The following is an 11,305-nucleotide window of genomic DNA, read 5'->3' on the forward strand; positions in this document are numbered from 1 at the left end:
GTATGTTAATTACTATATGAATATCAATTGGTCAGTGTGGTCATTACCAAAATATATATTTATTACACACTGGTGTGTTTTTGTCATAATGTAATGTACCCATATTGCTCTATAGCAATTTTCCACAATAAATTATATGTTACATTACTCCACTTCACAACAAGCTTAACAACAGCTTTTAACCATGTTAAAATCACTATAATTTATGCCTTCTCTTTGCTTTCTTTTTTATTTGAGAGGTGCTTTCTAAACAGCTTTGAAAAAGCCTTTTGTGTTTGCAAATAATGTATCTATAGAAATGATGTCCGTGGAGAATTACTATTGTAAATGTGTTTTTAGTAATGAATGAGGCTAAATCTTTATCTGGAAAAGGGTTCTGGATAAGGTTCACTGGCATATGTGAGTGTGTGGAGGATAAAGAATAAACAGAGCTTACATTGTAAAGTACTGCGGTCCAGCCTTCCATGGTGATGCACTGAAACACTGTGAGCACTGCAAAGAGGATGTTGTCGAACTGAGTGATGCCGTCATTTGGCCCAATCCATGTCCCGTTGCAGTCATATTTTTCTGGACACTTCCGTACCCCACAAGCAAACTCCACCTCTGATGAGTCCACTGTTTCATTTTCTGAATAACAATATGAGATGTTATTATAAAGCATTTAATAAAACAATAGTGCTTAGCTAAATGACCACTTGGCTGTCATTATGTTATCTCAGAAGTGCAGCTGGAGCTAGACTTATGTTTTTCTAACCATCACAAAATACAGCAACAAATATGAAACCATGAAAACAAGTAATGTTGATGACGGTCATGTAACTATGACTGCTTAACTGCTTTATAATATTACAGATTTTAAAATGTTCACCGTCCATGGTCCAAATGGCAAAACTGAAAATGTGAAATGACCTGTTATTTGATCTTCAATTTGAAAAAGGAAAACGGAAAACGGAAAACAACTCCTTATCTCATTCCAGGTTTGAAAATAAAAACCCCTTCAGCTCCAGGACAGCACACGATTCACAGACAGATGGATAGGGAATTAACTGTATACAACATACAGTTGTATTTATCTTGCACAATGTACTATGCCATGTATGAGTAATGTGTTTTCGTGTTATGTCCAGGGTTGGCTCTGACCGAGGATATTGGGAGCAGGCAGGCATGTGTGGTGTAGTTTCCCACTGTAGAACTCTAGTCCAATGATGGCGAACATCAGGATGGCAAAGAAGAGGAGGAGGCCGATCTGCAGCAGCGGCACCATGGCTTTGATGATGGACTTCAAAACGATCTGCAAACCTGAGATGTGACGTCACAGAGGGTTACACACACAGCTGTTGCTTCAGGACCTCATTACTGCAAGGTCTGCCACAATATGAACACAAAAATGATACGTGATTTCAAATGATTCTTTATAGGTTTAGAGGTTTAGAACTGGAAATACCAAAGTATTTGAGCAAGATTAGTTGATTTTGAATAAAAAATACCCTAACATTTCTGCTACAGATAAAAATGTAAACTGTTTATAGCATCTAGCATTTGTAAACAATTGGTCTGAAACTGGCAGGAGAGCAAACAATACCAATAGGACACTATGACAGAATATGACTAGAGAAAACAGATTTTAACATGGCTTACTCGATATACTAAAAAAGTCTTAATCAATATACAATATATGGACCAAAGTTTCATTCATTCCCACTGCCACAGACGTATACAACCAAGCACCATTGCAGTTTGCCTTTACAAATATTTATGAAAGAATGGGTCATTCTAAAAACCTCACTGAATTTGAGCATGGTCCTTAAATAGAATGCCACCATTGCAACAAGTAAATTCTTGGAATTTCTTCACTCCTAGATATTCCATAAACAAATAGGAGTTGTATTATTGAAAAACGAAAGCATTTAGAAATGACGGCAACTCAGCTGTCAAACCCAGCCAGAGTCCTGACCCTAACCCCATTGAACCCCTTTGGGACAAACCAGAATGGAAACTGCAAGTCAGGACCTCTCATCTAACGTTAGAGTTCAGTTCACAAATGCTCTTCTCAAAAAATGAGGAAAAATACTCCAAATTCTGTTCAAAATCTTGCAGAAAAGAGAGTGGAACCTGTTATACCTGCAAAACAGGGACCAACTCCATATTGATGCCTATAGATTGAATGGGATGTCATTAAATGTCCTATAGAAAAAACTGGCCTGTTTCCATTGATTCTTTTGTTGCTTCTAAACCTTTAGTTCTATTTAGAAAATAAAAAACATGAGGAACCCTACCCTATTTATCTGTGTCTCCTTTGTAAACAATGTCTTGTTCCTTCCAAATGTGTCAGTTTATAGATGCTCAGACTGCATCCCAAATAGCACCATACTCCCTAAACTGTGCATTTTACAGATTATGAAACAAAAACTACTACACCCACATAGTTCACTAGTTTGACTGGAGGAGCTTAAAGCTGAATATCAGACATACAACACACTATGTGAGTGCAGAATTTTTTGCTTTATGACCTACACTGTGTGCTACATAGGGTGTAGGGCAGGGGTCGGCAACCCACAGCTCTAGAGCCGCATGTGGTTCTTTGATCCCTCTGATGCGACTCAGCTTTTGAAAATAATTATTGAGTATTTAATTAAAATGTATTTTATTTTAGTTCGTTCATTTTCAAAATGTAATTCTATGAAGGTTATGGCAATCTTGTAACATCTAAAATATTTTAATATTTAAATTTTTAAATATTTTTGTCGCTCTTAATAAATGTCACAACTTCCAATGTGCTACACCCGCCAGTGTGCGGTTTCTTGAACTTTGAACTTCTTGAACGTTTTTTTCCCCCATTACTACAAGGACTCAAATAGACATTGAGTATTTTACTTAACCTTCAACCCAACGTCTTTTTTTTTGGAGTTAAAAATGTTTTGTTGCATGCAGAATAGTTATTTCATTTTCTCTGCAGTCGTACATTGATTTCATAAATGTAACACAGTATAGTTTGTTTATACATAGCACAAAGGCAAAAAAAAAACCTGTTATATTCAGTGTTATTTCATTTAAAATTTCAAAAAGGGTTTTGTGGCTCCCATTGTTTTCTTTACTGTGAGAATTGGGTCCAATTGGCTCTTTGAGTGGTAAAGGTTGCCGACCCATTGTGTAGGGTGACATCTGGGATTCAACCTTGGTTTCACTGAGGTGTGGAAACTTCTCACATTTTCAAGGAAGAACTAGTTTATTTAAGCAGTCATCCACAATAAAATATAATTCTTCTAGAATCTTCTGTAGCACAGGGTTAGCATGATTAGATGATTTACTTTGGAAACAGGTTGACAGAAATGAGACAAAAGAATATGTGGTTTGTGAATGTAGTCTCTTTTATGTAGAAAAAAACAAGTGTGAAATATCCTGATTACTTAAATCTTGAGTGTGAAATATTTAGAAGTTAGTACAGGGTGGGCCATTTATACGGATACACCGTAATAAAATGGGAATGGTTGGTGATATTAACTTCCTGTTTGTGGCACATTAGTATATGGGAGGGCGTAAACTTTTCAAGATGGGTGGTGACCGTGGCGGCCATTTTGAAGTCGGCCATTTTGGATCAAACTTTTGTTTTTTCAATGGGAAGAGGGTCATGTGACACATCAAACTTATTGGGAATTTCACAAGAAAAACAATGGTTTTAACATAACTTCATTCTTTCATGAGTTATTTACAAGTTTCTGTCAATGCAACCCTCTTCTCCCACTCTTCACACACTGATAGCAACACCGCAGGAGAAATGCTAGCACAGGCTTCTAGTATGTGTAGTTTCAGGTTTATTAAGGTATATCCATATAAATGGTTCCACCCTGTATATTAATGAATAACTCATGCATTTGTTCACAAGAGCAGAGAAACGTATTGAAGGCGAACTTACTAACAGTTTTCCATTAGATATTATGAATAGTTCTAATACGAGTTAATATGAGTAGTTCTAATACGGTTAACACGTTTTTCCTCCTCATTATTAATCACAGCAGGATCCCTTTACCCCCCTGATGTGAAGAGGCAGTAGGCTTCAACATTTTTAAATGCTGTGAGACCCTCTCCAGCACAGGGACAGAAGCTGTGTATGAAACATCTGCTTAAGAAAATAATTATAGATACTCCTTAGATACATTTTAAACACAAACTGTAAGAGGAGAGCAAATCCACTTTCCCCTTTGTCCCCTTTGAAAGTGTTTCCTTTCATTTCTGTCTCCTTACTTTTGGGAAACGCTGTATGAATGTAATAGTATATAGAATGTATTTTAAAAAATCTTCATTATGAATCATATCTAAATACCTCTTTTATGATGTACTGAATCGTGAAAAAAGAAATCAGAAATGTAAATTTAGCATCTTACACTAACTTTGCTGTAATTAATTTGCAAATACATGAAGATAGTAACGCCCTGAAATTAAAGGACCGTCGCTTGTTCTCCTGTTTGGTCGTGGATGAAGGCGGCCAGCTTATTAGCGAGATCAATGATAAGATATTCTAAGGAGGGCTATTTATAGGGCCCAGGATGTATTTGTTATTAATGAAAGAAACTGTGGGACTGTGGAGCCGCTTGGTGAGAATTCCTCTGGCTGGTTTGAACTTGGAGGATTTGCGAGACTAGTTGAACTGGAGCTACTCACTGGGGATTCCTGAGACTAGTTTGAGGGGCCTCAGGACGCGCACTGCTCTCAGAGTCCTCAGATCCACGGGGATGTTCATGTGAGCTCCAGCCGTGGCCAGAATCCTGCAGACAATAAATCACAAACATACCTCATCACTGACCTAGTTCCATATGCCCCCCGCCAAATCCACCACCACGAAAAATGCAAGGGACAGCCCACTATTTCTGTATCTGAAAGACCCTTTAAATAGACACCATACTCACATTACAGGCATTCATATGTTTATGCATGGCCCGTGGGCTCAATAAGAGATTACAAAAGGGGAAAGAGGATGAATACATAATTAGGCCAACAGCAGGAGGATCACAGCCTACTGAGAGAAAGTAGAGTAGTTTGCAGGAATACAGTGCTACGAAATGGCACAGCATTTTTTTTCTTACCGGTTAGCACCAATTAAACAAAAGGTCCATATGCATGGCTTCCTCTTATCAACACCGCAGCCAACTGGCATTCATCTTATACATTTTAGTCACAAACCTACAGCCCAGGAGATAGACAGTTGCAGAGAAACAGATAGTAATAGCAGCATAAAGAGTGAGTTGAGAGAATGAGCGCACGCTGAGTGGGAGAACCAAGAAAAGGATGTGAACGGAGGCGGAGAAGGGTGTTCAGCCGCAGAACAAAAGCCACATGACTGAATATACACCAGTCTCAAGGTTATGAATCCAACTGGAACCTCCACTGGGTTTGTTCCATTCTGTGAGCTCTCAGTGTACAAGCTTTAGATTGAGAAGACTTGCTTTACTTATGTAAGCAGTTTAAGCTTAGGAGTCATGCTGAATATCATAATACAACGATACACTACATGGCCAAACCCTGGTAGACAGCTTATTTTTGGGGGTTTGTTGCTCCTTTGCTGCATGAATTGCCTTTAAGCTGCTTTTATATCAACCCGCACCTAAATGGTACAAACCTCTTATAGTTTCAATAGAACACTTTGGAAATATAATGGGACGCTATGGAACAGCAGCGCATATACGTAACTATCACTATGCCAAGTGTAAATAGTTGACTTAAAGGGTATATCCGCCTACCTTTCTACTTTTGAACGGTTGGATTACATTCTTTGGAGTGATGGAGCACTATCCAATATATTTGGGATGAGTTGGCGTAGCTTTTCTCATCCAGAATTAAACCCTACACCATTACTTGACCACAGTAATTCTCTACGTATGAAAGCATGTTCCAGCATCCAGCTGCTTTTCATGAAGAGTACTGGCTGTTAATGCAGCACAAGATGGGGACAAATTTCTATTAATATCCACCATTCAAACAGTAGATAAGGAGATGTTTATAATCTTTAGGACAAATGATTGTTCTCGAGCTGTTGAGAATATAGCATCAAAGAGGCTGCAGTTCTTTTGTCACTAATGTAGATTTGTTATTCTGTGCATACTTACACACAATGTTAAAAAGCCCTATGCGAGTTTTTTAGTCTCTAGCAAAGACAACTAACAACGACTTGATAAAGGTCCGTGAAGGACAAGCTTTCAAATAAATCTAATACTTAGACACAGAGAATCTCAGGTGAAACATTACAACCATTTGAACTGCAGTGTTTGAGGACACATAGTTCAGGTGAGGCTGGGTGGAACAGCACACAAGGACACAAGCTGAATTAATGCAGGATGCACACAAGGACACAGGACTGACTGTCCTCTATTAATCACACAACACCAAGCCGCACTCACACTCTCCACAGATGATCATTACTGTCGCAGCTGTAAAACAACAGAAGACCAACTCCACTTGAGTCCTAATGGGTCTGTAACGTAACAATGCATCTTTTTGTCATTGTAAAAAACATACAACAAAATGTGTCCTCTGAATTTAAGACATCTGTGGCAGTGAACACACACATGCAAACAAACCTGGCGCAACAGTCGGACATTTTTAGCGCCCGAGGAGCATTCTGGGGCAGTTCAGTGGAGCCTTGCTTAAGGACTCCTTAGCTGTGGATTGAGGGAAGAGGACAGCGCTGTTCCATCACTCCCAACACCCCCAGTTTTCCTGCCATTCATGGTGACTGAGCAGGTGACACAAGCCCCCTTCTCTAACCATAAGGCCACTGCTGCCTTTACTTCTAATGAAGTTTTATGATAGTGAAATTATTATTGTAATGAAATGTTTTTGTTATCTGTGCCGCAATTCTACATTTATTGGACTCCCATGAATATTATAGCCCTAATCCTACTGAGTTCTCTCTCTAACCTCAGATTTTCACTGTAATGAGAACTCTAATGGAGTTATGAATACGCCAAGAATTTCCCAGCAGAAGTCTTCACACAGACATATCTACATCACACAAAGAAGAAGTTTGTAGAATGCACTTGCAGCACTGGCATCATCACAATCTCCTTTCCTTCTTGATGACTTAACAGAAATGAAACGGTGTTACTGCAAGTTACATTTCATTACATATCACTGTCTCAGAAACATGGAAAACTCAGCCAAACCATTCAGCCCACATTTAACGTGACCATTAACTGAGCTCTGGCGAAGTCATTTTTCCAGCGTTTGCTGAAAGCTTTGACAAATCAAGAACTGCAGAGCGAACGTGCGAGCTGTTATTGTTCTCTCACGGCAACATCAGCCAACAATGCTGCCTCTTGTTCTTAATCCGAATGGGAAAACAGTGTACCTGACACGTCCAAGCCTCAATTCCTAACATGAACAGAATTTGCCCTCTCCCACACACATACACCTACACACCGCACAGCAATGAGCTGTGAGAGGCCAAGGCAAAAACGAGAGGAGGGGGTGTGGGGTGGGGGGATGGTAATATCAACACCAAGTGGTGAATCATCTACATAACTGCAGCAGATGCACCGTATTTGCTATATTTTGTACTCAAAGGACGGAGTTTTTTTTTTTTTAAACATAGAATGCACATTTAACGGAGACACACTTCACGTGTGGCTTTCTAATGAAGGCTATCTTCAGACTAATTGGCCGCCGCCGCCGTCAAAAGGCTCCAGTTTTAGTCATTTCACAGGCTCTGCACAAACAGTAGCACTCCATTTGCTCTTTAATGATGCTTAGCACTGAGACTTTTTATTTATTTCAGCTGACTGAGGAACACTTACTCAGATTTGCAAAAAAATGACTCAGGCACTTGGTTCCAACTGAGAATTCAGTCAGCACTTTCACTCAAACCAGCTACAGTCTTAAAAGGAATGTCAACGATATCATTTACAATGTACACATTACAGCCAAAGGTTTGTGGACACCTGCTCATCCAACATTAATTCTGATGTTAGAAGGTTTAAGAATGGATTTGCTGCAGTAACTGCCTTTTTTACAATAGATTCTGGCACATTTCTGTGTGAATCCTCAGTGACGGTAAGCCATGAGAATATTAGTGAGGTAAGGTACTGAAGATGATATTGTTTACGATCCAAACCTATGGTATTTCAAAGAACATAATCCAATAAATAGCTATTTCTAGAATAGGTAGCCTGAAAAAGCCTTTATGATGTAATATCATCATTGTAACCAAGGTCAATCTACAGTAAACAATTCCATAAATGTCACTTTACTAAGTAATACAATGAAAATACGAGCTACACTAGAGCAGCAGAAGATATTAGCAATGTAGCTAACAGGAGGTGCCTGTGCAGACTTTGACCTCATTCTAAGCCCTCCCTGACGTACCGTTGTGCACTAAATATTCTAGAATCGACCTTGATGAAAAAACCTTTCGCTAAGCCTACCCCACCTCTCAGCTGTCAGAGCCAAACGCTACAAATTTAAGACCATGTTTGTAGCAGGATTAGCATTTTTAGCAACTTATCAGTCTCACTCCAATTGGACAAAGGGTGGGAAAGGCTCAGTTCATTCAAGGAAATCCCAAAACACCAGCAAAGAAGCACTACAGCAAACTCTGTGCCAATAAATGCCCATTATCTTGCGATAATGCCGTGCGATATACCAAAATGTAAAGTTTCTAAACGCACATTCCCCTCAGACCTGGTAGCAAAAAAGATATCAAATTAGCTCCATGTCTCTGCAGATTTGCTCACAGCAATTCATTAATTCCAGATGAAATGACAGCCGCGAGCTGTGGCCCACTGGCCTTGTTTCTAGTCCCTACTGAGAGGAGTGACACATGTGTAGTTTTCTTTTAAGTCTGACTTACTTTTACTGTGTTGAAGGAGGGCGAACGTGTGATATAAGAAAGTGTGTCAAGCTGCATACAGGGGAAACTGGGTTAGATTTCAAAGCCGAGGGATCATGCTAATAAGGGGGAATAAGAGACCAGGCCCTGAATGGAGGGTACAAGTGGACACCTGTGGTACCCAGCCCCCAACTGTTCTCGTGTTGTTCTCAATCACTGATAATAGAGTGACAAATCCACCAATAACTCTATGCTATGTGGTCCAGTGCTTGTATGAACACCAACTCCTCAAATTTCTCAGCTATAAATCAATTATTCATTGATTTATTTTAAGACTTACAACTCAATAATTTACGTAAATTATTGAGTGACAACTACAAATATTTCAGTAACTACAAAGTTAAACATAAGTAATATACTACAAACATTTAAAAAAATGTAGTGTGGTTGAAAATCAAAACACATTTTCCTTCCATAGAGTGATGTATTACTGAGTGAAATACAGTAGCACAGAAGGTGGGAGGGGGAGGTGAAACAGGAAGAAGTTGGTTAATTTATAATTAGCTAATCTAGTATATCAGTACATCCATCTAAAATTGTTTTATATATATCCCCTTCAATTATCTCTGGTCAACGTTAAGTAATTTTAATATTTCCCCTAAAGAGTCACAATAAGGCTACACTTATAAAGGTTTATAAATGCTTTAAAATGTGTTTACTAATGATAATTAAGTTGTAAACATGTTAAAAATAATATATTATAAAATAATATATTATATATATAATAATAAAATATTATTATAAAATAATAATTTATAAAACACAGATAGAAAGGGAAACAGCGACTTAGTATTTGCCAAATAGTGAACCCACATGCATCTGCACTGTTAAACCCCAGATTTTGCTGAATACTGACCTCACTGTGCCTTCTCCATCAGTCGACATTAACCCTGTCAGCTTCAGCAGATATTTGTTAATAAGTTAACCATTTAATCACCAACAGAGTGTCTTTTTAGATAGTGTGCTGTACCTTAACATATACTGAACTCTAAATAGATGCTGCTAATTTTGATTACTCCATACCTGGGAGTTATAGTGCAATACACCCTCTACTATATATACTTACTTATTTAAACATTTATTCAACTGAGAAATGTTCACTTATGCAGAACTCTTTGCACTCTGCACACCATTATTTTATTTTACTTAAAATTCTCTCTGATCTACTATGAGCCTATGCAATGTAATTTCGTTTTAATGTGCACTGTACAGTGTAAATTTGACAATACAGTCTGTCTATGTCTATGTCATATGTAATGACTAAATTCACATCCTCAGGTCTTAACTTATTCTTCACCTGGACATTTTCTCTGAGATATTTTCAGTATTAGACAACATAGGTTACCGTTTACCTTTCTATTTCTGTGTTACCAATGATCATCAATGACCTTTAAGGTATTTATAACCATGTAATAAACAGATTTTTAATGGGTATTGCTACATTAACAAAAGAATGGATTCTATGCTAATTTAAATGTATTCCATGTTTGCATGTTTTTAACAAATGTTAATATGGTGCTTTACACTGAAAAATCTCATTCACAAAATCTGTTCTTTAAAGAATACCTTTTAAGGAATAAAAAAGAAACTCTACACTAACACTTTATTTTTAATAGTTTACAAGAAAAAAAAAACAATAATAGACAAAGTGTGAATGTAACACCACTTATGTGTCATTTAAGCAGCTTGCCTACCCTGACACCTCCAAACAGCATTATATGAACAGAGTGGCTTCAGACTTACAGTCAGGCTCTTGGCTGAGCTTCGCTCATCTCATCTGCTGCACGTCTGACATAACCAGACCTTTGCCAAAATTCTGTTTGGAAAGCAAAAGCCTCCCTTTTCATCCCAGCACAGGTTAACCTTTTGCAGTTGGCAGGTTAAATTACATTAAAATTGGTCTTCATACATCTACTCGTCTTTATACACACATACACAGACCTACCATGGATCTAACAAACCTCAAATTCAACTCTTACACGGTCAGAAAAATTGTCACTGTGGTAGTACCTTTTGCTGTCAATGTGATGGTACTCTCAAGAGCTGGGCGATGTGAGCGCAAATCAATATCACGATTGATTGTACATTTTACCAGCGTTATTACGATTAATGAACAATTATTTTGTTTTTGTATTTTTTACCCTCATAGTTCAGTGACTCCAGTATGCTCCAGTATAAAAGCTGGGACATTATTTTCTAATGAAGCTGGGAGTTTGCTCCTATCTTGATTTTTGAGCACTATTCATATTTGGTGTGTGATTGCGCTTTGGTCACTGAAACTGTTTTTTTCTTTTATGTTTGTTTGTTTGTTTTTGTCAGCGTTTACATTTTACTTCTTTCTGTTCAGTGTTGTCTCAATTAAATTCAAAACACAACACATCTAAACCACAGATGCTGTGTTTTTTTGTTTTGATTTTTGGTACGAGC

General features: G+C 38.0%; 1 protein-coding gene across 1 annotated transcript in view; it reads right to left on the reverse strand.

The window, feature by feature from the left end:
* The window catches only part of cacna1eb (calcium channel, voltage-dependent, R type, alpha 1E subunit b), a 73,623-nt gene that overhangs the window by 45,715 nt on the left and 16,603 nt on the right, over positions 1-11,305 (reverse strand). Inside the window, exons 4-6 of the mRNA XM_066682062.1 lie at positions 4,660-4,763; positions 1,141-1,299; positions 437-627 (exon numbers count right to left, since the gene is read on the reverse strand). Of these exons, the coding sequence (XP_066538159.1) occupies positions 437-627; positions 1,141-1,299; positions 4,660-4,763 (454 nt within the window). The remainder of the gene's footprint in view (positions 1-436; positions 628-1,140; positions 1,300-4,659; positions 4,764-11,305) is intronic.

This window comes from Hoplias malabaricus, chromosome 9 (assembly GCF_029633855.1).
Source record: "Hoplias malabaricus isolate fHopMal1 chromosome 9, fHopMal1.hap1, whole genome shotgun sequence".
NCBI lineage: Eukaryota > Metazoa > Chordata > Actinopteri > Characiformes > Erythrinidae > Hoplias > Hoplias malabaricus.